The 17,913-nt window shown below is 37.7% G+C and overlaps 1 protein-coding gene across 15 annotated transcripts in view; it reads right to left on the minus strand.

Moving 5' to 3' along the window:
- FOCAD (focadhesin) overlaps positions 1–17,913 on the minus strand; it is a 322,164-nt gene that overhangs the window by 259,547 nt on the left and 44,704 nt on the right. For 14 of the 15 annotated variants that reach the window (XM_055294111.2, XM_055294104.2, XM_063609850.1 and 11 more), the window contains one exon: positions 7,002–7,106. The exons of the other annotated variant lie outside the window; for it this stretch is intronic. In XM_055294111.2, the coding sequence (XP_055150086.1) occupies positions 7,002–7,106 (105 nt within the window). The remainder of the gene's footprint in view (positions 1–7,001; positions 7,107–17,913) is intronic. 15 annotated transcript variants of the gene reach the window in all.

Genomic DNA, 17,913 nt, shown 5'->3' on the forward strand with positions numbered 1-17,913 from the left:
TAAAAAAAAATTTAACTTGGATTTCCCTTAGAAAATAAGTCCAAATCAGAATCTGATATATCTCCTTAATATCCTTGATTGATAGCTTAATAGTCATCTCCACCTCTAAACCAAATAGCTATCTCTTTTGCCACTAATAAACATAAAGGGAGTGGTGGAGTTGGGAAAATCACCATTTTGTAGTCATCACAGTGAAAATTGGTTGGAAGTGCTGAGCTAAATGAGGAGCAGAATATTTGCATGGCCTCAAAATGTATTCCCCACAGATTGCTTATTAGTTCAAAAAAAATGATAACTATTCAGTACAGAAACCACACACTACCTCGACTGTGTAGCCAAAATTAAAATCCCCAGTGAGGGGCAAGATGGACACCAGTACCTCCAGATGTGATTATCCTCAGAAGGACACAGCATCATTTATATGGAATTCAAAAATGCCAATGCCATGAAAAACAAAGAAAGGATGAGAAACAGTTCCAGATGTTAAAAGGCTAAAAAGATATGGCAACCGAAGGCAACATGTGATCCTAAAGAAGATCCTATACATTAAAAAGTAAGAAGGCAAAAGGTAGGACATTATTGAGACAATGGACAAAACTGGAATATGGACTGTATGTTATAAAAAGTATTATATCAACGTTCAATTTTATATTCTGGTTATATAACAGAATATCCTTGTTCTTAGAAAACACACTCTTGAACGTATGCAATCTACTCTCAAATGGTTTTTATTAATTATACAGAGATAATGATAACGCAAACATGGCAAAGAGCAAAAACACTGACAAATCTGGGTAAATGGTACATGGGAGTCTTTGGTACTATTCTTGTAACTTTTCTGGGACTTTAAAATTATTTCAACATAGTAAGTTAAAAAGAAACATTTTTAATGACTTCCCACTGCTCTTTAAGTAAAACCCAGTCTTTGCCATGGCCTTTCATATTCTAGCCTGTGCCTACCTCTCCTGAGCCAATGTCCCGGCCTCACCCTCCCTAGAGCACTAAACTCCAGCCACTCTGCATCCTGTTAGTTCCTCTCACGTGCCAAGCCTCTAGGCACTTGCTTTTCCTGCATCTGAAACACTCTTCATGCAGCTGGCTCCATGTCTTCCTTCAAAACAGACAATAGGAGAAAATGCAAAAACAATGCTTAAAAAGCTAGTTATTGAAATTAAAAATGGGGCTACATTTTGATATCCACAACCACACACTGGTCTTTGTGCACTTAAATCAGTATTTATCTTGGACTTGCTTTGCTTTCCTTTATTTGATGGCCTTAAGGGATGAATGCATTTGCCCTCAGTGATAAGGAAAAAAATCAATATGAATTACAAAATCTCAGCCTTTAGGATACACGTCTTTAAGTCCTTAAACTTAACTCTCCCTCCAAATAAACTACATACTACTACACAAATAGATGAACAAATACAAACATAGAGCACATAACTTTAATCTACTCAGGGTACAATCATCCATTACTGTTGGCCTAATTGCCCACTTCAGAGCACACCATCTGCCACAAACATTTAATATTCCCTTATTTCATCAAGTACAGCTTGATGTTTACCAGACCAAACCTTCCCACAAATAAGATTCTTAACATTTGATATTTGTGCATGTCAGCCACTGTCTGGCACATCAAAAAAATACACGAATTCTGGAACAAGCAGTTACTGCTCATGAATTCACAGCTATTTCCTCACTTTAGCTGAGGGAAGAGAGCTCTTTAAAAGATTGCCGTAATATGAATATGCAGAGAAAAAAATTAAAAGCAAAAGCACATGATAAAATTTCAGGGGAAAAATGGTATCTTACAAAGCAAATAAGAAAATGAGCCTCTAATAATTTACAACCCATGAAAATGTATTTATTCTTCCCTGCAACCAAAATACCAGCCAAATTTTGATTCTCTGCCTACTTCCTGCACGATCAATATTAGAAAATGTTTAAATAGGCCCAGCGCCATGGCTCACACCTGTAATCCCAGCACTTAGGGAGGCCGAAGCAGGTGGATCGCTTGAGCTCAGGGGTTCAAGACCAGCCTGGACAACCCTGTCTCTACAAAAAATTAGCAGGGTGTAGTGTCGCACCTGTAGTCCCAGCTACTGGGGGAGCTGAGGTGGGAGGATAGCTTGAGCCTGGGAGGCAGAGGTCGCAGTGAGCCAAGACTGCACCACTGCACTCCAACCTGGGTGACACAGTGAGACCCTGTCTCAGAAAAAAAAAAAAAAAAAAGTTTAAATACCTTAAATATAAGTGTGTTACAGAAAAGAGGGGTTCTAGCTAAACAAAAGAAAATTCAGACCAAATAAAAAAGGGAGAAAAAAAGAAAGTCTGAACTAAAGGATACTACATAGTGGTTAAAAAAAAAAAAAAGTTAATTAGTATACCTAGAAAGGGGCTTCTGAAATTTTTGAAAATAGTACCTGCATCAGAGGTCACAAACTTGTTGCCCACGGATTGCATCTTGTGAGCAGATGTGTTTTGTCTATCTACCCTACATTTTGAAAAGTTTGAATAGGTTGTCAGCATTCAGTCAGGAGATTTCACATAAAAACTTTATTTATATTGAAAGATCTGAACATGTGGCAACAATGAAGTACCATTGTCTCATGGCAACAATCGGCCAGCAGTTCTCCACCCTTACCTGCACACTGGAAATCACATGGGAAGCTTTTAAAATATACCAACACCTAAGACCAACCCTTCAGTCATTCTGGGTAAAGTCCAGTCATCTATATATTTTAAAGCTCCTAAGAGGGCTCTAATGTGCAGCCAGAGTTGAGACTAATGGGTCTAGAGTTTTATACTTAGCATATGCTCCTTAGCTAACCACAGTAGCCAAATGTACTGCACTATGCTTCCAGTTACAAAGGTAACTGAGAGTTGCAGCCCTATTTAAATATCTATGCCTAATCTTGTTTAAGCCACAAAGCTAAAGAAAAGACTGCTTAGAAAGGAGGGTCCAGTTAAGCAATATGAGCTGTATTAACTACACATGATTCTAATCCAGTGTTTCTCAAAGCCTGGTCAGTAAACCACCTCCATTCAAATCCCGTGTTAAAAATGCAGAAGTCTGGGCCATGTTCCAAACATTTAAAACTCCAAAGATGAGCTCCTTATGCACAGTAAACAAGTGTCAGTTTCTAAGAGGATGTTCAAGATTCTCTTTCCCTCCTCCTCCCACAACCACCCACCCACCGTCTGACCATGAAGAACACTAACATGTGTTGGGGCCATGGAATTTTTTCATTGAACAAATCCATGATCTCTTACATTTTCTCTCTAGCATCCAAAGTTGACTTGCTTTCTTTTGACTGCTTTTCCTTTACAGTCACTCTTTGCCTCTGCTCTTGGCCTCTCTATTGTCCATGACTGACACATGTAAGACAAACTTGGTGCCTTGGTACTTAGGAAGATACAGACTTCTTGCCACCCAAACAGACAGAGAAAAGGAGGCATAGGTAAGCCACCCAAGATCCTCTCTAGTCCACCTCAAAGGGGACCTTGAAGCTCACGTATGGTACCATCAAGCTCCCAGATACTGAAGCAATAGTTCTCATGTGTAATCCACAAATGACATATTTCCATATCACTGAGCAAATGGATAACATGCTGATTTCTGAGCCTCACACAAAACCCACTGAATGAATAAGAATCTCTGGCAAGTGGGATTCAGAAGCTGTACTTTTAACACGCTGCCCCAGTGGTTCTTATGCAAGACAGGTTTGAGAACCACTAAGCTCTAGGTACAATAAAAAGAATATCATCTCTAGAGCTCCTTCATAAAATTCAGAGGGGCTAAGGGAAACCACTGCCTAACATTCTTGGTTCTCATATCTCTCCTTTTCTGTCCACTCCCATACTGGTACAACTTATTTGGTTCACCACAGACCATTTAAGATGACCAAGTATTCTGTTGTACTGTGATTCAAATTAATCAGCTATTAGGAGAAAAAGAAGTAAGAAATACTTAAGCCCCAACTGAATACTGGCACAGTGCTTAATACCATAAAAACACAGATTAGCTGCATGCTCAGAAAGCTAACACTTATTTGCCATACTCCTTCTATTTTAAATTAATCCTACAGAATAACCAGAAAACACCTCTCAGTGGAGTTCTAAGTTTCTCATATCCCTTTTATGCTTTCACACACAGCTCATCAGTTGCCTTTCTAAGGCTGGATGATATTGCTAACCAACATGTGGCAAAGAAGGCTCTAAAACAGCATGACAATTTTATGCTTGACTCAGGTAATCATAGCTCTCTTGAGGGGAATATGCTCTTCAGGCTCACCTCTCCTCTGTTTCTGCCATCCACAATCCCCCTTGGAGGAACTTAAGGCTCTTATACACTCGATTACTCTCTACTGATTTATAATGCCAAACGGCCATTCACATAAGGGCTCTCCATAAACATTACCGGATTATGCCAACTCAGGTGATTGATTCCAGACCTCTTAATGTGCCACGTATCTAAAGACAAACCTATGTATCCAATTCTTCTCAGCTTCTCAAACTAGGCCTCCTATTCACACCTTGCACCAATTGCCTTTTGAAACAAGACTGAAGTTAAAAGAACCAACTATAGGAAAAAATGAATTAACAGGTCAAACATTACAGATAATTAAAGGTCTAACAATTGCACACGGTGAAGACAATCAGGATTAAAATGAGAGTAACCCAAATTCTCTGCATGATAGAAAACTTCTTTTTACCATCATCTAAACTGATGCTTCTTATACTTTAAGGTGCTTATACATTACGTAGAAAATCTTTCTAAAATGCAGTTCTGACTCTGGCACTCTGAGATGGAGTCCAAGGTTCTGCATTCTTCACAGGTTCACAGGTATGCTGATGTGGCAGTAGCTCTGCTACTCAACAGTGTGGTAGGGCAACAGCGGCACCAGCATCACCTGGGAGCCTGTTAGACAAGAATCTTGAGCCCACACTAGACTAAGGAAAAAGATTCTGCACTTCAACAAGGTCCCCAAGTAATTAGGATGCACATTTTAGAGCAGCTGACACACCACTTTGTACTCACTGTGAATGACAATCACCTAGGACACTTTTAAAACCACTAGGCCTCATGGCAGAGACTCTGATTCATTTTGTCTAGGGTATTTGATCGTTCCCATGTTTGTCTCTTTTTAAGCACACCCAGGTGGTTCTAATGAGCAGCCAGTGTTGGGAACCATTGAACTAAAAATACTTCCCTGAGAGGGGAGAAAATATGGACTGACTGCTAATTGGTAAGGAATTTCTTTGGAGATGATGAAGATGTCCTAAAATTGATTATGGTGATGGTGGCATAACTCTGTGAATGGAGTAAAAGTCACTGAATCATACATTTTAAATGGGTCAGTCATATGTGAATTATATCTCCATAAAACTGTTACATAAAAATTTCAATTAAAAACTTCAATAGCTTCCCTATTTAGAAATAAATAAGCCCCTCTTAACAACAACTAAATTGAATTATTTTCTATCCTGAACTCTGGTCCAAGAGTTTGAATTTCTTTTTAAAAAGGAGGAAATGCAGATGTTTATTCAGAAATATTAAAATGTACTCATTTACTCTGCAGGTTCAATTCTATTCAAGGCAATAGATAAAGAATAAACCCTTACATCACAAAGGACATCACTATGTTAGAAAAAAGAAAAGCATATTTACCAATTTGGAAAGCTTTACTCTGCACACCTCAAGTTTTCATAGTATTTTCAAATAAATAATTTTCCTTTTGCTTCCCTTATTTAAAAATAAATTAGTTAATTCATTGTACCACATTCTTCCAACTTGTATGTTTGAAGATATTCACAAAATATGTTCAGAAAAAAATATAAAATGCAAATATGACCTTGTTAAAAAAAATTGCCTTAAGAAACAATAATATATTCATAAAAATAAGAGATCACAAATAGCACTAAAAATTACATGAAAGATCATGGTATATGAGATACACCATGACACAGACCATCCCATATACAGTATATGAGATACTGCTTACTTATTATCAAAAAGAAAGCACTATAAATACAGGTAAGTAATAGACACCCCTCTGTATTTTGGAGAGAGACTCTCGCACTTCTGATACCTGTGGTGTCAAATACTGAAGACTACAGGTGCTGTAAGATCAATTCAGTAGTGGCTCACAACAAAAGTACCTGATTTCCTTTCCCTGTTTGATCACCATAGCCCACGTAAGCCATCTTCCCCACATGAATCAATGCCCTTCTTTATGGTTCCATGCTGTCATTCTTTTGAAGCAGACACATTCTGAATGCCTCACTGAACAGAGTTCCTAGGGCAACATACACTGATTACATGCATCTTCTGGGTCCTCTACTAACTCAGAGCCCCTCTCTTAAGAGATGGCTTCCTGGGTCCTTCAAGGCAATAGGTAAGGCCACCTTCACAAGGGAGTATGATTCCCTCCCTTGACCACAACTGCCCCAGAAAATCCAATGCATTGTAGTATTATTGCTTCTGTGTATATTTTATTTTTTTAAAACAATTCTACCTTATTACATTCTACAGATGACAAAGAAAAGGCAAATCAACACTCCTAACTACTGACCTTGGCCTAAGTCACTTGGAAATAGCAGTCTCTTATTGCTTTTTATAGTAAGGCAGATTACCATCCTGCCTAATCTAAATCCCCCCTGCTTTAAATATCTTTGTTCAATGAAGTCTTCCATTTTCATAATACTGTGAAGATGGTTACATATTCTGGAGCAAACAGAATAATCTGAGTTTTAGGTAAAAGATTTCAATTCCAAATTAGCAACCCTGAAACCCACATTGGTGATACTCATCATGTTGTCAACTCTATCTCAATCCTCTCAGTCTTTGAAACGTTAACTTCCTGAGAGGTCAACACCCACAATCACTGTGTGCATACCCTGCTGAGTTAAATAACTAATTCTTAATGGATTATCATGTCACAGTTAATAATTTCGTTAAAAATTCATATTTGTTTAAAAAAAACAGAAAGGCTTACCTAATGGTATATATACTCTGAATATTCTTTTCCCCACCTTGTCCTTCCTTAAGAGCTTGCATTTGTAGTAATTTCATAATGGCTTTTATCAAGCCATGTGTATTTCTGTAAAGAAATATAGCATGTTAAATGTTATAGATAAAAAGTGAATATTCTAATCAGGTGCTTAATCCTATCATTTTAAAATAATTTTAATACTTGCCACCCACATTAAACAGTAGCCATCCACAGGCACTCAACTCATTCTACAGTACAGCCCAAATCCATCCAACACATTTAAAGGAGAAGAAATGGAGCCAAAGAGTCAAACCACCAACTTATCAATCATCTGCCTACACATTCTTGGGGGGAAATCAATCAGGAAAAAACAAACATTAGCCCACATAATTTCAAGCAGTGACCACATTGGTTGCCCACACCGAATGACCAAATATTTCATTTATAAATATTAGCAGACCATGAAAATTAACCAAATATATGAAATGGATCGGCCACTCTAAAAAGTGGGCCAGGGAAGCAATTAAAGCAAATAACCCCCATCAAAATAGAGCTAATAGAAAGGAAATAGCAATTTAATTTTTTTCCTTATTTTTGTAAGAGATAAGAGGATAAACACAACAGAAAGAAAAATAGGCTGCCTTTCTTAAATAAAGATCTCCCTGGAAAATAGAAAGAAAATCTTAGAAATAAAAAACTATTTGTTAACTTTAAAAAGTAATTTTTTTTTTTTTTTAGATGGAGTTTCACTCTTGTTGCCCAGCCTGTAGAGCAATGGCACGATCTCGGCTCACTGCAACCTCCATCTCCTGGGTTCAACTGATTCTCCTGCCTCAACCTCCCAAGTAGCTGGGATTACAGGCATGTGCCACCACACCCGGCTAATTTTGTATTTTTGGTAGAGACAAGGTTTCACCATGTTGGTCAGGCTGGTCTCAAACTCCTGACCTTAGATGACCCGCCTGCCTCAGCCTCCCAAAGTGCTGGGATTCCAGGTGTGAGCCACTGTGCCCAGCCAAAAAGTAATTATTGTTTGATTATGCTTGTTAACATCTATTGAGCATTACCATAAGCTAAGCACTCTTCTAAGTTCTTGTATTATGTCATTTACTTCAGAATATAGTTGATTAGAAATCAATGTTAACTTTATTTTTGGGTTAGAACACTGCTTGGACTTAATTAGGCATCATTTGTGGCATTTCTGTGAGATGTTACTGAGTGTATTTTTTTATGGCATTTAAAGTTTTCCAACTAACAAAAGGTTTGGCCACTTAGTAGACCTGCACAGTCCAATATAGTAACAGCCACATGTGGCTACTGAGCACTAGTAATATGGTTAGTCCAAATTCAGATGTTCTATAAGTACAAAATACATGCTAGATTTAGAAGACTTTGGGACACAAAAAAAAGAATATTAAACGCCATGTATAGTTTTTTATATTGATTACATGTTGAAATAATATTTTTGCTATATTGGGTTGCATAAAATATATTATTAAAATTAATATAATCTATTTCTGGTTTTTTAATGTGGCTACTGGAAAATTCTGAATTACATATGTGGCTTGCATTTGTGGCTAAGATTATATTTCTATTTCACAGCACTGCTGTAGACACTCAAATAGTTTAGTGCCTAAATGGATTCTTTGGGGAGTATTGAGGTTTCTCTTGCAGCTGAAGCATTTTTCACAATCTACAACGGTATGTTTTCTCTTCCATATGGATCGTCTTAGGACCATGCAGTATAACTCATGGATGAATCTTTCATGACATATGTCACATGTGTATAGTTTCTCTCCTGTGTGGATCCTCTGGTGAACACTGAGGTCCCAACACTTCATGAAGCCTTCTCCATAAAGATTCTCTCTCCTGTGTGTGTTCTCCAATGGATGTCAAATCGAGATTTGGCTTGCTCACATGCTACACATTGGTACTGTGTCAATTCTATGGTACTTTGGCCCACAAAATGGCCAGTGAATCCCACTGTAACTCAGTGAAAATTAAAATGGAAATCTTTTTGTAAACTAGAATGAAGTGTAATTGCCTCAAGAAGGTCTGACTGCATGGCAGCTCCTTGAGGACCTCCTTGGGTAACCAAGGTATTACCTTGTCTTCTTCCTTTGGAACTGTTCACATTCTTCTGAGAAACTTCTCTATTGACACTGAATTTCTAGACTCCTCTTATGCCAGAGCTTAGGAAAAAGATACCTCAACATCCAAACTTTTAAAATAAACTCCTTCTTTGCAATTCTTCACACCATTTACTTTTTCAGAATCAGAACTTTTTGTAACTGAGAACTCTGGACTATAAGGACTGGTAACTCCCAGTATATCCTCCAGTTCTTCACAACTCTTCACAACACCTTCCTTTACAAAGACCTAGAGATCCCTCAGCATAACTGTTCTATCACCAATTTATCAAGAACCTATATCTAGGTATAAATGTCTGGACTCAGTCACAGGGCAGAGTTCACACAGCCTCCTCTGAAGTTCTATGGGATCTGACTCCTCCAAATATGTGAATTCTGTAAGCTAACTTACCAGGTCTCAGGGATGCAGTCCTGCAGCTCTGACCCAGGCCCATGCCTAGATGTTATATGATACCATGAAATATACGATCTCATCATCACTAATTGGGTGAACCATTCTGAGAATCCAGTATCTGACTAAAGCCTATCATAAGGATCTACTTTGGTCTGTCCTGGAGAGAGTCACTACATGCTTAGAAGCATTCTTATCTTCTAGCCTTCAATGTCTATACAACTGAAAATCAGCTTTCAAGTCTGATTTAAGCTATTCATAGACCACTGAAGAAAGGCCAGGCTTCACCTAGTAACCTCATAAGACCACACTCTGAGCCTAATGATTAGTTGAAATGACCAGTGTTGATTGAATTTCTGACTGAATTTCTTCCAAAAAATACGAATTCATTAAATAATCCTTTTTTGCATGTGAAACTATATTGGTTTTCCTTAATTATTTATTTGTCATATGACTAGAGTTCTAGAGATAACAGGTAACAGATCTATGGTTTCTGTGGTCTCCTACCTTTTTATGAAAGCAGTGGAATCCAAGAGAAAAGAACAGACATCACATTTACTTTTAATTCCAAGGGATTTACAAAACCACCAATGCTGATAAATGAACTCCAATTTTTTAAACTTTAAGTTAGGTCTCACTCTTATGTGTGGATCCAGATTTTATTGTGTAGATAACTGAGTCTATGCTGTATTTTCAGCAAGAGTGTAGCATGAGTAGATTATAATTTTTGAAAGATGATGGCATCAGTCAAATTACATATAGAGCCATTCAAATGGTTATACATTTGCCTTAAATTTAATTGAAATTATCCCTCTCAACCCACTTGAAATAGATATTTATATTAATATTATGTTTAATAAATATTATGATTTACATATTTCAAATGGGTTGAGAGGGATACTTTCAGGTTAATATTTATTTAAACCCCTACTTCAATTTGAATTAACTAGGGAATCTTAGGCAAGTCACTTAATGCCTAGGGATCTCAACATCCTCATCTTCATAATCGAAAATCATAATAAGCCCATCTCTTATGTTGTTTTAAAAAATAAAGAATAGTATGTCAGTAAATTACATGCTTTTTCAAAAAGCTGGGATAATTCAAAACTTGTACTATAACAAAAGATAATAATGCTCTTCCCTCTTTACAGATGACGCTGTGTAAGCACAGGCATCAGAGTTAATGAATGCTGAAGCCTGGAATTTGCCTAAAACTAACTACAAACTCACCCTAACTCCTAAAAATCTCTAGTATTTTCCATCTCTTAGCTCAAAACCTGCTTTTCTTGTTTTCAAGCCTTTGTTATTCTGGATCTGAGATCTACTCCTGCAAAATGAAAATTACTGTTGAATTCTGTATGATTTCATAAAGAGGTTACAATAATTCAAATCACGCTAAAACTCATAATAATGAGTTAGAAGAAAACATAATCACTGGAGAAGCAAAAGTCAAAGAAAATTTCACTGCATTTATGTCTTCAAATTGAAAAAGCTTCCAAGTACTAAGCAAGATTTCTGAAATAATTGCTGACACTTCTCAAAGGATAAAAAAAATCCTACAACCTCTTAAATTTTATAAAACAAAAACATTTATAAAATAAAAACAACTAGGCTTGCATCATTTCTAATTTGGCATCAGCATTCTTGTCTACAAACAACAAAACTGAATGAAGCAATGCATGTGGTGTTATAAGAGAAAGGCTTATAAAACTCAGTAAGTCCAAACACCTCCCCCAAAAAAGTGAGTAAAATATGAGAAAAGAAATATTTTCACACATAAAACTCTGAAAATTTTCCTCAAAGAAGTTCTCCAGTTAAATTAGAATGCATGACTGCACAGCCTTGTAACTACACTGAAAACACTGAATTATATACTTTGAAAGAGTGATTTTACAATATTTGAATTATATCTCAATAAGCTGTTATTTTTTTTTTTTAAAGATAAAAAAAATTGAAGAGGCCAGGCACAGTGGCTCGTGCCTGTAACTCCAGCTACTCTGGTGGCTGGAAGCCAGAAGATCACTTGAGGTCAGGAGTTTGAGACCAGCCTGAGTAATATAGAGAGATCCCGTTTCAAAGAAAAAAAAAAAAAAACAAAACCTTAAAAAATAAGCCAAGCATGATGGCACACACTTGTAGTCCTAGCTACTCAGGAGGCTGAGGCAGGAAGATCACTTGAGCCCAGGAGTTTGAGATTACAGTGAGCTATGATCTCACCACAGCACTCAAACCTGGATGACGGAAAGACACGTCTCAGGGAAGGAAAAGAGAAGGAAAAGAGGAGGGGAAGGGAGGGGAGGGGAGGGGAGGGGAGAGGAGGGGAGGGAGGAAGGAAGGAGGGAAGGAAGGAAGGAAGGAAGGAAGGAAGGAAGGAAGGAAGGAAGGAAGGAAGGAAGGAAGGAAGGAAGGATTGAAGAAATAAAAAGTATGTAGACTACAAGTAACTTTGGTATGCATGAATATCAGAACATACAATTATTTTTCAAATGTGACTATAAAGATTAAAGCAATTGCTTTGAAAGAATTTATGGAGAAAAGATGTAAAAAAAAAAAACAAAAAGAAAAATCTGTAACTAAAATTCCAGATAGTTTCGGCAAAGTTGGTAGAGAAGGTTTTTAGCGGAGTAAAAACAAAGTTAAGAGAGAGTCTAAGATAAAATGTTTACAGCATACATGCCCACAAAACAAGAAAAGCAACAAAATAAAGCAGATCATAAAACAGCAAAATGAGCAGAGAATAGAGATACACAAATCACAGAAGAGTAAGATTCATAATACTCAGTGTTAAAGAGTGGGTGGGGGAAATAAGCACTTTCATGTTGATATGTTGGTTCAGCCTTTGTGCAGAGCAAATTGACAGTATCTATGAAAAGTTTAGATGAACATACCCCTTTTCCCATAAATTCTGCTTCTACGACCCCATCCTATAGACATATCCTTACCTATATTCAAAAGAAGATATTCCTATAATCCCAGCACTTTGGGAGGCCCAAGGTGGGCGGATCGCTTGAGCCCAGGAATTTGAGACCATCCTGGGCAAAACTCATTCTGTATAAAAAATACAAAAATTGGCTAAGTGTGGTGGCATGAGCCTGTAGTCCCAGCTACTTGGGGGACTGAGGTGGGAGGATCACTTAAGCCCAGGAGGTTGGGGCTGCAGTGAGCCATGATCACACCACTGCACTCCAGCCTGGGTGACAAAGTGAGATCCTCTCAAAAAAAAAAAAAAAAAAAAAAAAAAAGACAATATTATACTGTATGTGTTATCTTTTAAAGAGGAAGAGAAAAAAAAACACGTTTGTCATTAGGAAAATGACTAAAATGTGACTCCTCTTAAACAGAATACTCTACAGCTGTTAATAAGGTTGCTAACAGATTTATGCATGTGACATGGAAAAATTACCATCACATATTATGTGGAAAAATGCAAGTTTAAAAACAAAATACAAGTGAACGGAATATTCAATTCTAAAACACTTGGCATATGTGCATATAAATGTTTTTTATAGGTCTAGGAATGGGATTTCAATGTCACTGGGGTTAGTTGTTTCCTAATTCCATGTACCTGGATCTGACTTCAGATTACCCTGGATTTCTCTATATCCTAGCAGAAACCAAGACCAAGATTTGAAGGAACCTTTAAGACTTCCTATTAGCCCTGAGTCTTTCCAGTCCTGCCATTTCCTACTTTTCACCAGGGCTCAATAATAAAAGTGAATTTTAAGAAAAGAAAAAGAAGATGACAAAAAGTAGTTTCACGACTGACTTCCATTACCTACAGTTTCCACTGTTTGTACTTTTATTTTGTATTAGTTAAAAAATATTTATAATCTCCAAGTGTGAAAAAGACTTCTTTTTTTTTGAGACAGGGTCTTGCTCTGTCACCCAGGCTGGAGCACAGTGGTGCAATCATAGCTCACTATAGCTCACTGCAGCCTTGACCTCTTGGGCTCAAGTGATGCTCAAACCTAAGCCTCCCAAGTATCTGGAGCTATAGGTGTGCATCACCATACCTGGATAATTTTTTATTTTTTGTAAAGACAGAGTCTCACTATGTTGCCTGGTCTCAAACTTCTGGCCTCAAGCAATCCTTCTGCCTTGGCCTCTCAAAATGCTAGGATTACAGGCGTGAGCCACTGTGCCTGACCCAGTGAGGAAGGACTTCCTGAACACAAATGAAAAATTAAACCTGATCTCCTGGATAGACAGTATGAGGAGAAATTGAAATAAACAATGAAATAACCACAGTGTCTTCTGCTTAGGACCTGTATTCAGTCACAGTTTAGCACAGACACAAAAACATGTCATTTAATTTGAAAAAGCAGATTTATGAGGAACATTTTTAGGGACTGGAATGAGACTTTAGACAAGCAGACTGTATGAGTTTGAGGTACACAGGTACCCGGAAGAGTTAATTAACAAATCAAGGTAAAGACTTTAATCAGGGCAAAAAAGAGCTGATTAGATATTATGCCTAACTTATTCATAGTATAATGTGTTCAGGGGATATCAACAAAAAAAGGCATATCCAGCTGCCTACTAGACATTTCCACTTCAGCATCTGAATTGTGCCTCATATTCAACACATCCAAAATTGAACCCATGCTCTCCCCCCACACACCTGGTCTTCTAATGTTCCCTATCTAAATGTAGAGAAAGCCAGAAATCAAGGAGTCACCTTTGACATATCCCTTTCAGTCATCTACATATTCAATACACAACGAATGCTTCATCCCTTAAATACCTCACAAATCCCTCTACTTTCCCCATCTCTAGTGCAAGCAACCATCACCTCTCACTCAACTACAGCAACAGCCACCTAATCTCTGTGTATCCCATCTAGGTGCCTACTCCAAACCCAATACTTTTAATTTTAATCTTCATACTGCACTCCAAATGGCTTTTTGTGGAATCACTAACACCCACTAGATAAAACACTTCCAACATGGAGAAACCCCGTCTCTACTAAAAATACAAAATTAGCCGGGGCTGGTGGCACATGCCTGTAGTCCCAGCAACTTGGGAGGCTGAGGCAGGAGAATCGCTTGAACCCGGGAGGCAGAGGTTGTGGTGAGCCAAGATCACACCAATGCACTCCAGCCTGGGCAACAAGAGCGAAACTCTGTCTCAAAAAAATACATATATATATGTTTAATTAATAGATGGATGGATGGATACAGCTCAGGTACTATCTTGCTTGGCTCCAAGGGTAACCTCTGAAGGTATTTCTAGTTCTATATTTACATGACTTTATAGATGCACACTGAAATTCATGTTATCTGATCTTTAATATCAAAATTCATTATTTAGTTTTTTACAAAATAATATGAATGCTATTACTGGTTGTGTTTCTAAAAGGCCTTTCATTTAAGGGATCACACATTTCGCAAATAGGATAACTGTAAATACTGGGAAGATGAAATTCATGCAATATCCTTATATTATCAAGCAATGAATTCTATTGGGAAATGACGTACTTTGTTGTTGTGGTTGTTGTTGTTGTTGAAATACTGGGAAGATGAAATTCATGTAATATCTTTATATTATCAAGCAATGAATTCTATTGGGAAATGACGTACTTTGTTGTTGTTGTTGTTGTTGTTGTTGTTGTTGTTGTTGTTTTGGAGATGAAGTCTCACTGTGTCACCCAGGCTGGAGTGCAGTGGCACGATCTCGGCTCACTGCAACCTCCACCTCCTGGGTTCAAGAGATTCTCCTGCCTCAGCCTCCCAAGTAGCAGGGATTACAGGCATGCACCACCATGCCCAGCTAATTATTTTTTGTATTTTTAGTAGAGATGGGGTTTTGCCATGTTGGCCAGGCTGGTCTTAAACTCCTGACCTCAGGTGATCTGCCCGCCTCAGCCTCCCAAAGTGCCGAGATTACAGGCATGAGCCACTGCGCTCAGCCAGAAATGAAAGTAGTTTTTTTGTTGTTATGGGTTTTTTTTTTTTCATTTAACTTATCTTAATCTACATTCCTACAACATTTAAACCAACTTAAGATTCCTGATGGAATAAGAAAAGAGAGAAATATTCAGATGTATGCAGAGATTTAACTGCTATGAAGATTGCCTATGACATAGCTAAATCTACCACCCTGTAAATTAATTCCTAAGAGATTCTTAGGAATATTAGATGGTTCCTATGACTTAATATAAGACCGGGGCAAGAAGTCCTATTTGGAAGATGCTGTTTCTTTCACTCCCCTCCATCTTAACTCACTTGTTATATATGAAAATCACTGAATAGCAATAAGATTTTTGAAACTTTGTAAATTCCGCCCTCCTCTCTCAAGCTGCTTCTAAGGAGTGGATCCAAAAACAGCCTTAAAAATAGAGGAGAAGAGGACTGAAATACATCAAGTATGTTTAAATCCATAAGCTCATTATAATTATTTTATAAGAAAATGTAACTGGTCACCACTGAAAGGATACTTAAAAAAATCTTCATTTTGGAATTTAGTAAATAAAAGAATTACGTATATATCCTGCCTTTCCTATATAAATTATACCTCTGGGTGTAGATATAGGGAAGATTCTCTTTATAGAAGTATTTCAGGTAATAAGTGAAGAAAAAAAATCATAGAATTAGAATGTCACCATTTGAAATCCCTAATGAATTAATGGATCTAGTCACTGAGCATCAACAGCTGCTAACATCATCAAAAATGAAAACAATCAGATACTATGTCCTCCTGAGAAAAGAACACAGTCCCACCTAAGAAAAAGTCTCCCCCAAACTCCCAGGGTTATTTTGAGAATTAAGTGGGGAATTTTAGGTAAAGCTCTAAAGCACAAGGCAGGGCACATAGTTTATATTCAAGAAAGGCTAGTTTTCTTTCTTAACCCTCTTCCCCTAGAAAACAAAGCAGTGGTTGTTTCTATTATTATTGCTGTTTAGAGAGATAATTTATAATTTAAAGAAAATATTCTGGGGGGTGGGGGAAGTCAAGGCAGTATCCCACCATCACAATTAAACAATTATATTTGACACTGATTCTCCATTCACTCAATCTCTCCTCCTTCTATCCCTGTCCGAGCAACATAGATCTAGTATTAGCCACTTGTATTTAAGCACAATTATGTTTCAAAGCTAGAGCTGAACGGTTGAGAAATACCTATTTCCATGTGGCTTTCCTCCAAATCCAGTTCTAGCGCAGAGGACTCCTCAGGAATAGCATTCCAGTCTCCACTCTGCTTTGGAAATTACCACACCCTCTGCATTCATATGGTTACTGTATAAGTGATCCTAGCACACACATGCTCACACAATGAAGACACAGTAAGTAGAAAGTTAAATTGTGTCCCCCCAAAAGATACATCTAAATCACAATCCCCAGTATCTATGAATGTGAACTTATGTGGAAATAGGGTCTTTGTAGATATAATTAAATCAAGTATCTTGGGATGAGATCATCCTAGGTGGGTCGTAAATGCAATAACCGGTATCCTTATAGAAAAAGTACAGGGATACTGTATTGGAGACAAAGAGATACACAGATAAGTCAGCCATAAGCATACAGAGGGAGAGACTGAAGTTACAAGGCCACAAGGCAAGGAATGTCAAAGGTTTCCATCGACCACCAGAAGCTAGTAGAGAGGCATAGAACAGATTCCCCCACAGAGCCTCCAGAAGGAATCAATCCTGCTGACACCTTGGTTTTTGGCTGCAAGGCATCATGAAATCATGAAATAATAAATTTCTGTTGTCTTAAGCCATCAAGTTTATCATCTTGTGTTAGAGTAGCCCTAGAAAACTAACACTTGGCAGAAATGACTGATCTAGCTTCAGGTCCTACCATTGGAAATCTGTAATTGTGGCCAGGAAATTCCAATCTCAGTCTGGCTGCCTCATATATAAGAGATGTTAAGCCAGGGGCAGGTGGTGCCCTGTGAACTAGGAAGCAGAGAAAGTCTGCAGGAAGAAAGAAGAACAAAACACACAGTTTATATCCCATTTGTTTCTGAGGCCTAGGTGCATATTTATTCTTGGGTCCTATGAGATACATACTCGTTTATCAAAAAAATTAATCCATTTTTGCTCACACTAGTTCAAGTGGATTTCTGTAACTCGTAGCCCAAAGAGACCTAATCCACACAGGAAACTGCTGCCAAAAGCCTACAATAAAGATCATCTGGAATAAGTCCTTTCTTGGGCAGGTGCCAGGAAAAGATGAATTTACTCGAGTCCTTAAAGAGAGCAAAGGAAACTTCAAAACTAAGCCACAAGCACAGTAGCAAGAGACAATGCAAAAAGGTGCCACAATTTTCACCAGGCATAAGAGCCAAGACCCACATCTCATACAGATTGAGTATCCCTAATCAAACAATCCAAAATCCTAAATCCTAAATTTTGTGAGCATTGATGTGGCA

This window comes from Symphalangus syndactylus, chromosome 9, assembly GCF_028878055.3.
Source record: "Symphalangus syndactylus isolate Jambi chromosome 9, NHGRI_mSymSyn1-v2.1_pri, whole genome shotgun sequence".
Lineage (NCBI taxonomy): Eukaryota > Metazoa > Chordata > Mammalia > Primates > Hylobatidae > Symphalangus > Symphalangus syndactylus.